This window comes from Silurus meridionalis, chromosome 18 (assembly GCF_014805685.1).
Source record: "Silurus meridionalis isolate SWU-2019-XX chromosome 18, ASM1480568v1, whole genome shotgun sequence".
Lineage (NCBI taxonomy): Eukaryota > Metazoa > Chordata > Actinopteri > Siluriformes > Siluridae > Silurus > Silurus meridionalis.
This window is the reverse complement of record NC_060901.1, coordinates 13,674,613-13,692,623: the sequence shown is the minus strand read 5'-3', so window position 1 is coordinate 13,692,623 and position 18,011 is coordinate 13,674,613. Positions and strand designations below refer to the sequence as shown.

General features: G+C 39.7%; 1 protein-coding gene across 22 annotated transcripts in view; it reads left to right on the top strand.

Moving 5' to 3' along the window:
• The window catches only part of celf2 (cugbp, Elav-like family member 2), a 171,896-nt gene that overhangs the window by 137,153 nt on the left and 16,732 nt on the right, over positions 1–18,011 (top strand). For 6 of the 22 annotated variants that reach the window (XR_006928545.1, XM_046873348.1, XM_046873343.1 and 3 more), the window contains 4 exons: positions 6,468–6,671; positions 9,177–9,240; positions 15,023–15,157; positions 15,926–16,051. Coding sequence is in view for 21 of the 22 variants with exons in the window: in XM_046873348.1 (XP_046729304.1) it covers positions 6,468–6,671; positions 9,177–9,240; positions 15,023–15,157; positions 15,926–16,051 (529 nt within the window). In the remaining variant the exon portion in view is untranslated. The remainder of the gene's footprint in view (positions 1–6,467; positions 6,672–9,176; positions 9,241–15,022; positions 15,158–15,925; positions 16,052–18,011) is intronic. The other 16 variants (XM_046873345.1, XM_046873347.1, XM_046873352.1 and 13 more) reach the window with 11 other exon arrangements.

The following is an 18,011-nucleotide window of genomic DNA, read 5'->3' as shown; positions in this document are numbered from 1 at the left end:
TTTGTGGCCTTAACCAAGCCAATTAGAGAACACCGTTCATTTTGTTTTGTGGTAAAAAAATTTTTTTTTTAAAGTGGCCAAATTGCTGCATGTGTGTGTGTGTCTGTGTGTGTCTGTGTCTTTTTCCGGTCATTGCCAACGGTCAGGCGAAAGTAATTCCAGGCACTAAATTGTTCCGGGTTTGTTGTTTATTTTTTCATAAGAGCCTCTTGTGTTCGCACACATCACTCGCTTTTCTTGCACAGAGGAATTTGTGGCCTTTCTGAATGTCACGACTTAATGAAAACTGATGTGACACACACACACTCACACACACACACACATATATTATATATGTGTTTGTATAGTTTTCTCTCTGAGGGCTATTTTAAGGGTTGCGGTTTGCCCCAATCTCTCACTTAGATACTCTTACCTGTTTGATCTGCTCTTTTTGCTTCTCTTTCTCTCTCTCTCTCTCTCTCTCTCTCTCTCTCTCTCTCATTTCATTCTCAGTCCTTTTTTATGTATGTAATTATGTATGTTTATATATGTATGCAGTTGGAGTGTGTGTCTGTGATTGCGTTTTGTATTGTATGTGTCCTATGAAACCATCATCCACGTTTCAACACAGATTGCACATACTGGCGAGTGATCCTGTGAAATTGCAGCATTTGGCTTTAAATGTTGCTTGTAATTGTAGGGTAAGAATTACTTCATTTAGAAGTATGTCCATTTACGGATGGTAAATATTATATCAAATTATCACCATTCCATTTTTCTGATGCACAGTTTCCAGCATTCTGGGTGAAAGCGATATAATCAAAATAGGCAAGAAGATTAAATTAATATATAAAAAATTATGATAATGAAATATTTCTACACTGTGCAGACAAAAAATGTGGTCACCAGAGCATAAGATTCGTATTTGCTTTTTTAAACATCCCATTCCTCATTTAGTCCTTATTTGCTGTATTGATAACCTCCACTCTTCAAAATTTTGGAGTGTGCTTATGTAGATTTGTGTTCCTTCAACAAAGGAGTTAGTAAAGCCAGGTACTGATGTAGGTGAGGTGAGGAGGCTCTATAGGGTTGAGGTCAGAGCTTTATAGCAGGCTACGCAAAATCTTTCACTCCAACCCATGTAAAGCATTTTTTCATGGAGCTGGCTTTGTGCACAGGGGCATTGCCACTTGTTGTGAAACAAGTTTGGGTCTCCTAGTTCAAGTAAATGGAAAGTTTAATGGTCCAGTGACATCCTATACATTTGTGTGCCTCCAACTATGTGGTAACAGTTTGTGGACGAACCACATACGGCTAGAAAAGTCAGGTGCCCCAATAATTTTGTCTATATAAAGATTTTTTGGGTATAGGAAGAAGGAATTTTGTTAAGCTTAAAATAAGAGATAGCTGTGGGTGAAAATAGTGAAAAATGACATGTTTGTTTTTCCAGAACTTTCTAAGAGCGAGCTCAGTCAAGCAATTTCTAATCAATGTTAATGCCTCTAGGGTCAAATCCTCTCCTCTTTATGACTTCATTACTGTATTACTGTTGATGCTTAAAATGCAGAATACACCAAAACCACAGAAGCGAAACAGAAAGACCCTACTGGCATTTTGATAACAGTGGGTGTCATAGGTTTTGAATTTTCGCAAACAATATTGCCTAGACATGAAGTATTGCCATGATACGTCACTGCCATATTTTCATTTATAGACGATTAGGCTAAATCGAGTTGAACACATTACTCTGTGCCTAATAAACTACTGTAGATATGAGGGAACTAATATATGGAGAACTTTGCACTCTAAAGGGCTTCAAATATTACAGCCCCAGTTTTACATCTGAGAGAAAGATTGGTGGTTTTCATTTTCGGTCCTGTGTGTCCTGAATTTCGGTTTCAACCATAAATGTTTTTTCTGGCGCTAGTAATGGTTTCTCAGATTAGCCTGAATTACCTAATAGTTTTCGTTCCTTACTGAGAACTTTAAAGTATAGTATTTGTAGCGCATGTGGTATTGTGTGTTCAGAAATGAATAGTGTAATATTACTACCTAAATTATGTACAAATATCTCAGAACGGTGAAAAAGCCTTTGCAGTGAAGCCAGTGAGTGTGTTTTATTACACAAACACAAATCAGGAGCAAAACGCTGACGTAGGGTGTGTTGGTGTTGCTGAGGAGAATGTTCTGCCACGGTATTACCCAACTGAACATCCAGGTAAATTAGTTTACCAAATATGTAAGAGCTTTGGGAGCTTTTAATTCAATTCAATTTCTTATTTGTGTAGCGCTTTTTACAATGGACGTTGTCTCAAAGCAGCTTAACACAGATAAAGCAGTAATAAAGTTATATAAAAATTGTAAGTTGTAAAAGTTATACAAAAATATTGCCTATAAGTTAGTTCCTTATAATTGTTTATCCCTGATGAGCAAGCCAGTGGCGACTGTGGCAAGAAAAAAACTCCCTGAGATCCCTGACTTTAGGACAGAGGCAACAATTTCAGGCATTAAATGTGTGTTAATTATTGTGAAATGTCATGCAACCGGCAATTAGCATTTGTGCCACTTGCTAAGCGCCGCATTATGATTAAATGCTAATAATTTGAGCTTTAATTTTGGATTGTAGTGCTTTAAACAGCTCAGATCGGTCCATCTCATGTGTAAGTCAGAATTGGAGGGTAACGAGACAGACATAGGAATGAGCAAGCAGAATGTGTGTGTGTGCGTGTGAGGGAGTAATGAGATTTTTAGGTCTCTTGAGATGCATGGTCCAAGATGGAATCACTTGACTGACACCTCAGGCACAGTCTCATTCCTTTTTTTATATTTCTTTTTATTTTTATCCATCCTTCATTTAAAGGGGAAAAAAAATCAATCCTACCATTTAAACGAGAAACGTGAAGTCTGCTCAAGGAGCGCTGGCTGTCTTTTAAATGCTTCTACACGCTCCAAAAAAGAGCAGCGTGTTTGGTTCTAATGTTGCCTTCAGACAGTTCTAACAGAGAGAGTTCTAATATTGTCTAATTTATGTAGTAATAAAATATTTTTAATTTACATTACTGTTATAATAAAAAACTTTTATGATAACAGTATATAATATTGATAATGGTAGTTGGAGAAGGTTCTAATTTCTAAATAGAATTTGAGTTTTTCATAGTGGACCTGCGAAAACTAATCAATGGAACTGAACAAACTTAATAATAAATATACACTAAATGGAAAAACATATTGGGACACCTGACTTTTCCAGCCATATGTGCTTTTTTCCCAAACTGTTACAACAAAGTTGGAGGTTCAGAATTGTATAACTTTGGATGTGGTATCGTTACATTTCCCTTCAGTTGAACTAAGAGACACAAACCTGTTCCAGCAGGACAATGCCTCTGTGCACAAAGCCAGGTCTATGAACATTTACATGGTCTGGAGTGAAATATCTTGAATGGGTTGCTATAAAGCTCTGACCTCAATCGTATTCAAAACCTTTGGGATGAATTGGAACGCTGACTGCACCCCAGGTTTCTTCACCTCTTCTACAAGCACAAATCTCCACAATCACTCACAATCACTGGAACATCTTCCCAGAAGAATGGAGGTTATTATAACAGCAAAAGCAGACTGAATGGTCTTATGGTCAAAATACTTTTATCTATATAAATAATAAATGCTTACAATCAGCAGAACCAAACTAGTACAAATGGCTTAAAATAGGTTTAATACACTTAGAATTGGTTTATTGTAATCATATAATATTACATACTATATCTTATTTGACTATATTTGAGATGTTTCCAATTGCTTATATACCATTTTGTTGGAATGTTTGATCGAGTTGCATGTGAGATACATGGCCTCTGATGGGATCTCTTCACTGATATATCAGGCACAATTTCAGGAACGTACACTAACACACACAAATATATATTTCGATGTGTTAAATGGGGATCAAAACAGAGCAAGTGAATTCAACTTAGTATTCCAATTGCACATTTTAATTTTATGAGACCACCGGTGTATATTTAACTTCGCTGCATATTTTATTTGCATATAAACGACACAGGTATTCGATAATATTGACAGATTGTCGGATGTCATCAGTATCGTACCGTAGCTTGTGGCCTGAATTGTAATTATGCCTCATTAAGGTTTGTGAGGAATAATTATTTAATTAAACTACTTGTATACATAAGGGATAATCCATGTCTCAGTATGTACTATGACTTTAAGGCACAACGTGGAAGAAGAATCACGTGAATGATGTGAAGCAGTGTGTTTCAAAATGGTGTCAAGCTGTGGATTATCCTGCTTATACCATGGTCATTTGCCGGATCTGACAAGTTACAGATGTCACAAAAATGTATTATTATTATTTATTTTTTTTATATATATTTATTATCATCATAAAGCTGTTGGTGTTAATTCCTTGTGCCTTTTTTTATTATTATTATTATTTTAACGTATCGTCATAGCTACTATATTAGTTAAATGAAAATGATCATAGGCTCATTAGGAAGTATGGACAATAGCTGTCTCTCTCTGTATGCGAATGGGACTGTATGTTATTAGGAAGCACATAAATACAGAACCGGAACAATTTGTGCGTACAATAGTTAATGTAAGCAAACCCGCCAGCCAATCAGAATCGAGTATTCGGGATTTCCGTAGCTGCCATTTTGCGAATATGTACGAATACTTTCAGGTTCAAAAGTGAGTGTGTAATGCCTGGTGCACACTGTGACATTTAAATAAACCTTTGCGATTGTTTCCTGTCAGAGTGTATGAACATTCTGCCCATGTCACACTGTAGGATCTCAGCTGTAATAATGTCAGAGTGTTTGACAGTCAAAAACTGACGCACACAAGAAAGAATCGTCAGAAGTTTTACGTCATCAATCCGTGAAACTAACAGACACGCGTTCTCCCGCTAATGTTATCTAGCAGCAAACATAAACGATCTGTAGCATTCATCTTTTTTTAATGACCTACCTTGATAATAAAATGCTCCTTTTGTTTTTCTCTCTTGCTGTACTGTTTACCTGACTCGTTTGAATTTTTCTCTGAGGTGGTTTTAAGTTGGCGCACTAATCAGGTTCGGCGGTCCCGTCGGTTCTTTTTTTGCCGGTTGTCGTAGAAGTCACACTGCAGGAATGAGTCTGAAAATCTCTGACACTGCCAGAATTTCATCGCAGGAGAAAAAATGATCTCAATGGCCAGGCTGTCGGTAAACATGTCAAATCGGCGATCAAAGACTACAGATTTAGGCCTAGGATTATAGGAATCTTTTAGGATTTTCTAAATTTGTCTCAGACGACCAAATCGTAGCCAAAATCGCAGTGTGCACCTGGCTTAGTTCTGTGATTAGTTTTCCCACCCCGTCATCTCACTGTCCTGGTTGGGGCAGAGTTAGAGTGTTTGTAAGGGTTGTGTTAGTCACACAAGAGCAGCGATAATGATTATGTAGATTCACTGAAACAGTGGCTGCCTGCTTCAACACTTGCTTGGAGTGTCAGAAAATCGAGAAATCGACAGGCACGAACATGTAATATAGGAGTGATACACACTTACACTCTTGTTGTACACTCTCACACACATATCACACATACACACAGAGAGCCCCGCGCACACACAGACAGACTCGCGCGCGCACACACAGATACACAGACACACTCATTATGTGCTCTATTGTGTACTCTCAGTACAGACCCTAAGGGCTTTAGGCATTATAGGCTGCTCTCTGAGGTGTGTGAGTATATGTGTGTGAGAGACAGATTAGCACAGGATGCACTGTGGGCAGAGTCTTTCTCTCTCTCTCTTTCTTTCTCTCTCTATTTCTCTCTCTCTCTCTCTCTCTCTCTCATTTGCTCTCACTCGCTCTGAAGCACATGATGATGAAATCGCTTTATAAAGCGGGAAATCGTTTTCTGGGGAAATATCACCAACCCATACACACACAGCCTCTTGTCTCCTACTCCTGTGTATATGTGTGTGTGTGTGTGTGTGTGTGTGCTGCATGTGTGTCTGCATGTGTGTATGACAATGTTATGGCTTTTGGTAAATACCCAATTATACTAAATTGCCCTTTTTCCTCCTCTTTTTTGCTTTCATTCTTCCGGTTTTTCTTCCCATCTCTCGCTCCCTTTCTCCCTCCTTTTCTTGTTGCCTGCATCTTCTGCTTTCATTCTGCAATTCCACCTCTCTTTTTTTTTTCCCCTTTACGGTAGTCACTTCCCTCCCGACCTCTTTGTCCTCCGTCTCTTTAATTCATCCATAATTCATCCTTGCCTCCATTTTCCTATTTATTTACTGTCTCACTCGCTCCAATTTCTTTCTCTCTCCCCTCCCTTGCTTTCCTCTTGTTCTTATTTTCATGTCTATTGTCTCCTTTCTTTCCTTTCCTTCTCTACTCTACTCTTCTCTCATTTGCTCCCTTCTATCTCCTCCATCTTTGCTCTAACCTCTCTCTTTCTCTCTTTTTTTTTTTTTTTGTGTAGGGATGCTCCTCCCCCATGGTGGTGAAGTTCGCCGACACTCAGAAGGATAAGGAGCAGCGGCGGCTGCAGCAGCAGCTAGCTCAGCAGATGCAGCAGCTGAACAGCGCCTCCGCCTGGGGCAGTCTGACCGGCCTGACCGGCCTCACCCCGCAGTACCTGGCAGTAAGAGGCCACACCCACTCGGCCACGCCCATCAGCACCACAGTCAGTCACTGTCTCAGCCCCTCACTCTTCAGGCTCCGCCCACTCTCTTGTAGCAAGACGCCTCGAGTCTTCTCTCATTTTCCTTTCCGCTGTTTCTGTCTTTCCGCCAGCTTTCGTTAGCAAAGCGAAGCGAGTGTTCTCAATAGGGACAGGATGGAGGTGCTAATTGGATAAAACACAAGACACGATGAAGAGAATTGTGATGATGATCTTCTGAAGTGTTGAACCCAATTTAATCTCTCTTTTAAACAAAGGCTGATTCTGGAGCCTTGATTATCTTGTCGATTGCGAAGATGTTTTCCAATCTTAATTCTGGGAGTCTTCAGAAATTATAATCGTCAAGGTTTTCTTGTTATAACACACCCCTCCTTGCTAATAGTGTGCTTTGAAGGAGGTGAAATAAATATCCAGGTAAAAAAATCTGTCCTGGTAGTACAATAAGAAGTGGTTAAAAAGATTTAAAAAATTGAAAACGAAGGACATTCCCTTTCCAACACCTCCTGATTAGCCTGTGAACAATCTTAATCATCTTGATTTTTTTCAACCTTTAACGCCGCATTTTTCTTTTCTACTCTTTTAGTTTCTATTAGTATTGTTTCAATTTTAAATCTACTAGACTAGACCACAGACCCACAGGCATGTTTTTGAGTACAATTTTGGAACACAACATATTAATACAACCAAAAATCCTCTCAAAATTTTTCATTTATGCTAGCTACCTGGCTAAAACAGCATGAAAAACATGCCCACACTTACACACATGACAACCAAGCTTTATTCCTGCTCGGTTTTATATATAAACTCAATTATATTTTACACAAAAACTAGCCTGTGGTCTGTGAATAGTGAATTATGTTGCTAGTTATGGCTTTTTACACTGTGTATAACCCCAGGATATTGTAATTCTAAACCCTGGTTTTGACCCGGGTAGCGGAATGTGAAAGTTTTTAGAAGTGTTTGAAACAGTTTTGATGCAGGGTTAGCGCTGCTTTTAACCCTGGGTTATAGCACCGCTATTAGATGTGGTGAAATTGAGCCGCGTGTTCCACAATTATCACACACATTTTGTGCAGTCATGGGATCCCTCACACATTTTGTAAAAGAGTAGCAGTTTTTGAGGGAGAAATTAACAACCAGTTGCACCAAATGAGGTGAAAAATACTAGTAAAAAATCTAGTTAAAGATCTGACTGGAAAATTAGGAAACTCCTGTTCAACGACATGGCCACACAACAATTTTTTTGCTGTCAGTCTCTTTTGTTATAGTTTTTGCTAGAGGTCGACCGATTTATCGGTTTTGTTGATTAATCAGCACTAATAATTGAATGCTGGAACTATCAGCTATTGGCAAAAATCCATACCGATTTACGGCTCGCGTACATTGCTGGAGTTGATAAAAGGGCCGCTATCATTACGAGAGCGGCCTCTAGAGGCCAATCACTAACACCACATGATTGTTTGGATGGTTTGTTTTTACACATGCGCTAAGTTTTACATTGATATATTATGATACGATTCATATACTTATATTTATTTCATTTACTTTAAACGATTTAGTTGTAAAGTTTAGTACTATTTTACATGAAGTGTAAAATTTGTTCGTATTTTACCCAGTATCCATTTGAAAAACTTTTGGATGATTAATCAGTTATCGGCAAGTACAATCCAACGTAAATATCGTTATCGTAATGCTATCGCTCGACCTCTAGTTTTTGCCTTTGTGCAGCTTAGAAGGCTTTAATCAGCCTTTACGTGGCAAAAAATAGCGAGACTATCCATTATATACAAACCGGCCATGTACTATATTTATCCAATCGTGGCACCGCAAATACGCAAATGACGACGCTAACCCAGGATTTAGAAATGTCCAATTTTAAAACAAGAAACAAGATAACCTAAACTATTACTGTTTACTCAGCATTTCAACTGACCCAGGGTTAGCTAGTGTAAAAAGTCCTAATTTTGCTGATCTGAAACCGAAAAGTATGATTTTTGTTCTCTGTGCTCTGAATGATTCACTGAGATTCACTGGAACTGAGGCGATGGCTAAAATATACATAGCAGAAATAATCTGTTTACTCTTCGCTCAGTTGTTTAAGACATTTCTGTCAAACCCCTGTACGGGTAACAGATTCTGTTTCCCTGAGCCTGGCTCTTATAGTTTATCCTCAAGGCTCTCCGAATATAATGTGTAGTATCCTTTTTCGAGCGCACCACTACTTGTCTGTATAGACATCATTAATCAGTATTCTAGCAGTTGTGGGGTTTTTAAATCTAAAACGACTGAAGGAGACAATCCAAGTGGTGTTTGGGTTATGTTTAAGCAGGTGGCACTTACTTGGCATTGCATGCCTGTAATCCAAGTGCGGTGCTACGCTACGTTCCTTCGCGCTTCGTGAATGCGTTTCTGCTTTGAGCAACTGTAGCATGATGTCCGTAGCTTCTGGACTTTTTCTTTACTCACTGATTTCCATCGCTCTTTGTCTTTGTGTGTGTCTTTCTGCAGTTGCTACAGCAGGCAACCTCGTCCAGTAATCTAGGAGCGTTCAGTGGGATCCAGCAGATGGCAGGTACGTTGATTTCTGTCCATTCCTGACCCTAATCTGTCCTAGCGTGTAACCCTGTAATTTAACCCTTTTCTCCTAAACTCCCATTACTAAACCATTCCTGTTCTGGATCATTTAAACTCCAGCATGACTTTTGCTTTATTGTCGATTTAAAGGTCACTAGGAAAAATCAGAGAGCGCGTGTGTACGCGATGTTGCGTCGGTGCGCACACCATTGAAGGTGTATTTCTATCTCACACCCAGCGTTCACCTCTGACTAATGAATACAAAAAACGATTCGATGAAGCTGAGATTTGAAATAATGACAGCAAAACCTTGTTGCCTTGCAATACGGCAGAGCCCTTTGGATCTCCTGGGTTCCTTTTTCACAGAGGTGTCCTACATTTTGCCAAGGTGCCCCAAATGAATCCTCTGGTGATCAGCGTTCTGTAGCTTGTCCTTTTTTTTTTTCAAGGCTTGGAAACGCGCTAAAGCTTTTTGTCGCACTTTAAAAGGACATAATCCTTTTTTTTTTTCTTCCCAAGCTTCTCCTTGCTCTGGATTGTGTCCTTTTTTGACAGTTTTTAGTCAGAGAGGTCTCCATGGCCATGGCGTTTTTAGTGCAGATGTCAGAAAGAAGGGAGGGATTTGCTTGTGCAGCATTCCTCCTCACTCTGTAGTATCTGCCCAGGAGATACACAAGTCAATTACTTACATACTATATTGGTTTAACTTGGCATATTCACATGCATACAACTCAGGGAGTCGAATTACGATTATTCGCTCTTACATCTTGACGATAGTGATATGACAAAATTGTAAAATGCTTCTAGTTTTGCGCAGCAGGCGAACGATACGATACTTTGGGACGCGAGATTCCTTATTGTCGCCAGCCATAGACAGATTTCAGTCACCTCTGTTTTACAGTGCATATATATTTTCCTGTGTTTTTGGTGTTTCAAAAGCCAATTTATAGCTCTTGTCTCTCTCGTTTTTATCGACACTGAAAAAGAGCGCACTTGTTAGTCTAATTAGCTATCGGAAAGTGTGCTTCGTACCGCTCGTTTCTTCTGGCTCCGCCCTCCACTCGCAAACCGCCGCTCGTCCATGCGGCCGCTGCCACATACATATATATATATTGTGTATTTTAAAACATTACACTACTGTAACTTGCAACATTTTGCAACATAAGATTCTTGGCTAGGCTAGACTATGTCTCGACTTACGAAATCTTCGTTATCATGGGGTCGTTGGAATGCGTTGTAAGTCGGAAACTACCTGTATAACAGTAAATATTACATATTACAGTGCATGAATCAGTAAAAGATTAAATAGCATTAGAATTTAATTACAATAGAGGACATGATATGCAGCATATGAATGTACATTTTTTTCTTACTTGTGAAATACAAACATAGCTAGCTTAAGATGTAGCTCAGTTTTAGAGTGCACATTAGGCATACATTTGTATAATCTTCAAACGTGGTCCGTGCTTGATCAAGGATGCAGGCAGTATCATGTTAATGTATTGGTTTCTTGTCTACAGACCAGTATGCCGCACTTTGAAATGAACCCGGAAATCTACTGTACCCAGTCTGACCGTTATCTATTTTTTAAGTTAATGCTTTCATTTAGAAATAACAATCTATTTCATTAAGAGCAGCATAGAAAAGAAACGGAGAATACGTTCCTGCAGCGTGTACAATAAAAGCCTGTTTTTAAACATGAAACAAATTAACCTTTGGATATTCGATGACAGTGAATCTTATGCTCTTTGAAAAATAGTTTGGAAATTTTTTTAACGTTCTTTTCAAGTTCTTCGCGGTAACGAGAGCTTCTCGCCTCGAACACGAGACAAGAGAGCAGATTGTGCCAGTAAGTGTGTGTCCGTGTTTGTCGCTGTAATCTAAATGTGTTAAAAATGCTTCCAAAATATTCAATATGTTTGCAAAGAATCTTTAAAGAAAAGACTCTAATATTAGTGCAGGTCACATATGAGTAAAATTAAGTATATATCTAGCCTCATGTATCTTGTGTATGTTGGGTTTTTTCCTGTAAGGATAATAACACCACTTAAACATAATCAGCGCCCAGAGAGGATTTTTTTTTATTCCGGTCCAACTGTGTATAACTGCAAAAAAAACAGTGTGTGCGTGTGTGTGTGTGTCCTCATCGTCATGTGGTACGAAGCAGCAGGAGCCCGTGAGCTCACCAAGATCTTAGCGCCTTCTCTCAGTCGAATTGTGCATCTCGGTCGGATCCTTCCATCTGTCGCCTGGCAACGGGCCGTGATTGGCAGGCACTGTGTGCAGCTGACATCTGGCGTGGGCGGAGCTACAAGCCATAAGGAGCTCTGAAACACACACTGAGCACTAAGAGCTAGTGAAATCTCTCCACTGACCACCCTCTGTCTACTGGGATGTCGAAGAACCTTGCACAAAACACACACATACACACGCGCGTAAACACACTTTTACACACATGAACACATTTTTACTCCCACTTTTGCGTTTTTCTGCTTCTAACACTCCGTTTCTCTCACATGCGAGCACGCACATTTTCTTACACGTCCTCCTACATGATGAATTTCTTGTTTTCGCACTTTCGGGCGCATTCACACACCCTCACACACACACAGATTTAGACACATATAAAACTTAAATGATGTACAACTTGTGTAATTGTCCTCCTTGACCACTAGTCTCAGTGTGGGCCAGCTAATCAGCTGGCTTTTTTGGCTAAACACACACACACACACACACACACACACACACACACACACAAATGCTCCCCAAAATCTGGCTTCGATTTCAAGTCTATTCAGAAGCACAAAAGGACTCCTTAACTGCCTGTTCGCCTGCTGCTTCCTCCAGCAAAGTCTTTTATTTTTTTTCTTTCTCCTCCACAAAGCTCTTCTCAGCCTCTTGGCCTTTAGCGCACACACACACAATTTTACACAGACTTTGACAACCTACAAGTTTTTTCTTATCACTCATTCTGTTCATCCCTAAACATGAACAATGCATTTTCAGCTAGTATATAGGCCACGCCCACTCCAGCTCCAGGTACATTTTTTTGAAGCATCCAACAGAGACCAAACAGATCGTAGCTTTTTTTTTTTTTTTTTACAATCCTACTACAGATCTACCATCAGTCCAGCATAAATCATGGCTTCTTTCTTGTTCTTTCATTGTACAAAGCAAGACCCACGATTAAAAGATGACTCCCACCTCAGTGTTTCAGCCCCTAGGGGTTCAGGATGATCTTTGTAATTTTTTCCTTTTCTTTTCTTATTTATTTACATTACTTCCTGAAAAAACGCTGACTCTCTAAAGGATTTTCTGAGCAAATTCATTCACGATGCTTAAATAGGAGTGGTATATATACTATAAGGACTTGGATCCTATAGAACCTGTGGGGATGCAACAACAATACGTTTACACTCCTACATACCAGAACATCTATAGAATTAAAACCTCAATTCAGCTTTGTTTGTATAACTCTTTTAACAACAGACATCGTCCCAGAGCAGCTTTACGGAAATACGCAGACTCTGAAAAGTGTTGGCGGTGAGGAAAACCTCCCTGAAACGTCATTAAGGAAGAAACCTTGAGATGATCCAGGGTCAAAAGGAAACCCATCCTCATCTGGGTGACTCCAGATTTTAAGTACTGGGTTTTTCATCGTTAAATAAACATGAATGATGGACAAAACATCTAACGAAAACAAACCTGCTGGTTTAGGCTTCACTTACTTTAGGAAGCACTAAATGGATAATACATTTATCCCCAATGTACAAACCAGAATCTGTGACAAAGAACAAATCCCAGAGACATTACGAGGAAAAAACTTTACCAGGATTCAGATTCCAAACGAGATTCTAAATTATTTGTTCTAACGGTGGACTTTATAACCAGGAAATTCATTTTAGTTTCATCAAGAAGTCTATTTTGTTATCAAAACCAAAGCCATCTCTTCGTTTTCCAAGTGCTACGATTCACAGTAATTTTATGTATACTTAAACTGTCTATTCGGAGTTGTACAATTCCTTGGTACAATCTCAAAGGCAAAAACTTTCACCACACAATCACTGACTAGATATTTTTGGGGATTATGGACTTGGTGGTCAGTGCTTCTCGTCCAGAACAAAAGCAGGATTCATCTCAGCTTTTAAATGTACGTTTTTACCTCAGTTTCTGACTGAGATTTTTGGAGATTCTTAATCACAATGTCCAATCGCAAAGAAATCCAAGTCATCCAATCGCAAGTCATCCAGAGTTATTCAGTAACATATTCAGGTTCAGAAACTTGTCCCACACTTTTTACTGTTGTTCTGCAGATTTTTTTTACCTTCTTGTTCCTGCTTCTGTGGATGATTTTGAAGCCAGGAGTGTAACGTTTCTCACAACACCGAGCCATTAGCCGACTGCCGGATGCTGTCAAACACCTGCGGCTAAGTGTCATGTGTGTATTTACACTGTGCTCTGCTCACTAGTCAGTCTGAAGGAGTATGCTGCATCAGTGCTGAGAGGCTTTTGCTGGAAAATCAGTGCAGAAGAGAAAAACTCGCACTTTTCTTTGTCCATTCCACATTGCCATACTGTTCTGTGTAGCACTGAAACAGACAAGCAAAAAGAGTTGATCAGTATCGTTTCAAGAACAAGAACGCCATGCAGCGGCGACGATTTGTGCCGAACCCCTTGTGTGCCAAAATAGTACACAATTCAGTGCAATAATCTCAGACAAGGTGAGAAAGGTGCCACTGTGATGGTTGGTCATGTGTTGAGGAGGGACAGGGGGTATATCGGTAAAAGAATGCTGAGGATGGAGCCACCAGGTAGAAGGAAAAGAGGAAGGGAAAGGAGCTTGGTGAGGGAAGACATGCAGGTGGTTGTTTAGAAAGAGGCAGATGTAGAGGACAGAGTGATACGGAGACGGATGATCTGCTTCGATGGCTAGACGACTGGGTCAGAGCATCTCCAAAACTGCAGCTCTTGTGGGATGTTCCCAGTCTGCAGTGGAAAGTGGTCCAAGAAAGGAACAGTGGTGAACCGGCGACAGGGTCATAGGTCCATGTGGGGAGGAAAGGTTGGATCATGTGGTCCAAACCAACTGACGAGCTCCTGTAGCTCCAATTGCTGAAGATGTTAATGCAGCAAAAGGGGAACCAACACAATATTAAGCAGGTGGTCATAATGTTATGCCTGAACTGGGGTCATACGGCTATGCCTGGTCGCTGTGTGTGTGTGTGTGTGTGTGTGTGTGTGTGTGTGTGTGTGTGTGTGTGTGTATGTATGTATGTATATATATATATATATATATATATATATATATATATATATATATATATATATATATATATATATATATATATAGCGTTGTGTGCATTCTATTCGATAATCTTTCCCCTCCGAAGCATATCGCTATTCACACAGACACACACATTCGTGCACTATTTATAATTAGTTGACACACACTCACCAGGATGTTTTAATTGCATACACACTCAAATACATCTGTCCTACACACACTCTCCCATTTATCGCTTTCCTTTTAAAAACAGTGGACACATGCATGTGAAAACATGTTCTACTCGCACAGTCAATCACACACACTTATATTCATGGCCATTCCTTGTTTTTGCACTAGTCAATTAACATTACACACTCCGGTGCATACTCGTTCACCCTCTGTAGTACTCAGGAGCCCCCCCCCGGTCCTCATTGAGATCAGTGTGTGCTGATCCATTGTTGTTGCGCAGCCGCACACACTCTGCCACGATGGCTGACTCTCTCTCTCTCTTCAGGTATGAACGCTCTGCAGTTACAGAATCTGGCCACTCTAGCAGCGGCCGCCGCGGCAGCTCAGAGCTCGGCCAGCCCGTCCACCGCTAGTGCCCTGACCTCCAGCACAGGCTCCCTGGGAGCCCTGGCCAGCCCAGGTAACCGGTGGCCGCCTAGCCTTCCATCGTCATCATTCTTACTGTTGTAGCATCAGCACTACAGCCGTCACGCTTTTTATTTTCCTCCTCTCCCTCCATCGAGACGCCTCCATCCACATCCTCATACTTAGCCATTGCATCAGAAAGCCTGCTTCATGGGAGTGTCTGTCCTTCGAAATTTTTTTTGTCCTTGAATTTCCCCAGTTGGGTTTTTGTCAGGTTTCGTTCCTATTACCGCGTCTTTCGTTGCTGCCGAAATTCTTAGAAAAGGGCAGAAGTATTTTTGGAAACGTTTCCTTGGAGAGGTACGAGTTTAGAGCGCTGAAGTCATTTTCAAGAATGCGTTGCTTTTTTTTTTTTTGCATGATTTTCACTTCAGTTCTCACACTTTCTTGTAACCCTCCCTTCCCCTCTCTATCACTCTTTCTCTACCTCTTTTTTGTATCCATCGTTCTACATTAAAATAAGAACGTGTGCACATAACGCTGTTCTTCACCGTGAGCCTTGTTTGACTTTATCTTCATTATCATCATCAGCATTTTCCTGATCTTGTGTTGCCTTTTTTCTTTTCTTTGTGTGTATGTGTGTGTGTGTGTGTGTGTGTGTGTGTGTGTGTGTGTGTGTGTGTGCGTGCCTGAGACAATATTGAAAATTAAATGCGTAAACATGTTGGTACCATTCTCAGTGATGTGACACACGTCACCATCCCCCTCTCTCTCGCTCTCTCGCTCTCTCTATCTCTCCCCCTCTCTTTTTCTCTCTAAACAGCAGGCTCCACGGCTAACTCGAGTGCTGGAGCGATGGGTTCTCTCGGCTCTTTGGGAACCCTGCAAGGCCTCGCTGGGGCCACTGTGGGCCTCAACAACATTAATGCACTAGCAGGTAGCGTCAACAGTGAGTATAAACCTCATCTGCCTCACCCATCCCATCCCACGCATACACACACCCAGGGAGACGCCCGCTTACTCTCTCACACACACACACACACACACACACACACACACACACACACACACATATACACACACAAACGTAACAATCAGAACACCAAAAGGGCATCTCTCTGGGTACAGTAGGAGTTTGCTGTGTGTCTGTGTCTGGCATATTTCTTGTTTCAGATGTGTATTTGTCTTTCTTATTCTGATCAGATTATCATCTGACTTCTTGATAGTTCCCTGAAGTCAAGATTTACAGAAAGCGGTTTATTTACGGCGTCGGAACACATTTCACTGTTCAAATATGAGTCAGGTTTTTAGAATATTTTTGTAAAAAAAAAAAGATAGTACTTCACATTCAAATACTTTCGATATATATATATATATATATATATATATATATATATATATATATATATATATATATATATGCAGGTAGTCCTAGAAGGATATGATCACCCCAATATCGTAAATATCAATGTCGTAATGCATGGCCTAGCCTACCCAGGAGTCGTTAAAAAAGGTGAACAGTATGGCGTAGAGTTGTGTAATTTGTTAATAACTGAATTAATTAGAGTACATAATTTAGCAAAACAGAGCAATTTACAGTACCATACTGTATAAACTATACAGTATATATGTGGCAATGGGCATGTAGACAAGTGCCAGTTTGCAAGTAGAGAGTCGAGCATGCGCTAGTAAGTTTACCCACTGCTCGAAACGGTCAATTATTTAAACAATTCGCCATATATATATATATATATATATATATATATATATATATATATATATATATGAGAGAAAAAGAGAGAGAGTTATTATAACTGTCAATCGCTTAAAATATTTATTCGAACGATCGCTTAAAATATTTAATCACAATTAATCGCATGGTTGTCTTGAAGTAGTAGCGATTATTCACGACAATCGTGCAAATAAACTGCCAATCGATTAAAACATTTAACCGCAATTAATCGCAAATACATCACACATTTTTATCTGTTCTAAATGTACCTTAAATTAATACTTTTCAAGTTTTGAATACTCTAATCAACATGCGCATGAACAAATATGGATGATATATGCAAATGTATGTTTATTTTTAGTGAAACCAAACTCAACATAGAGCATGAAGACAAAATATCCTTGCAAAAGTTTTCAAGTAATTATGGTGTGTTGAATTGCGCAAATCATCAGGACCCCAAACTGAACTTTTGCAACAGTATGTTTCCACATAGACGGTTTTAATTGCCGGATGTGTGCATCATGCCGATTTTGGTGCTTGATTCAAAACTTGGCGCATCAGTAAAACAAAAAGTTAGTGAATAAAAATGATATCTGAGTAGAGAAAAGACATGGTGAATAAATGTGTTGCGTAATTTCGCCTCTTTTATATTTATTTATTTATATTTGTAATAAAAAAATGTAAACAGAATATAATAAAATACAGTTCAAATAAAATATTTGAACTGTATTTTTTTTAAATAAACGCGTGCTGCATTAATCACGCGTTTCTAAAATGAGTGGCGTTAACACGTTAATTTTGACAGTCCTACGTTCATTTTTGTCCATCCCAGAAGTTAATGGATCCACCCCAGAGAGTTAGAATTATAGACTTCAAGGCTCTGTGTGTGTGTGTGTGTGTGTGTGTGTGTGTGTGTGTGTGTGTGTGTGTGTGCTCGTTTAGCAAACTCCTCTTCGCCCGGTCTCCTCACGCACCTTCACAAACCAGACGCCTGGCAAATCCATCGCTCTTTTTCTCTGTTTCTCTAGGCTTGTGATTGTTTCACCGTTGTGTGATTGTTCGCTTTTGTGAGTGTGCGTTCGTGTTGTTGTGTGCAGCACTTAGACCGAAAGGAGGACACGTTCACGCCCATTCAAGTGCGTGATGAGTGTTTGTAATTCAGAGCACAATAGATAAG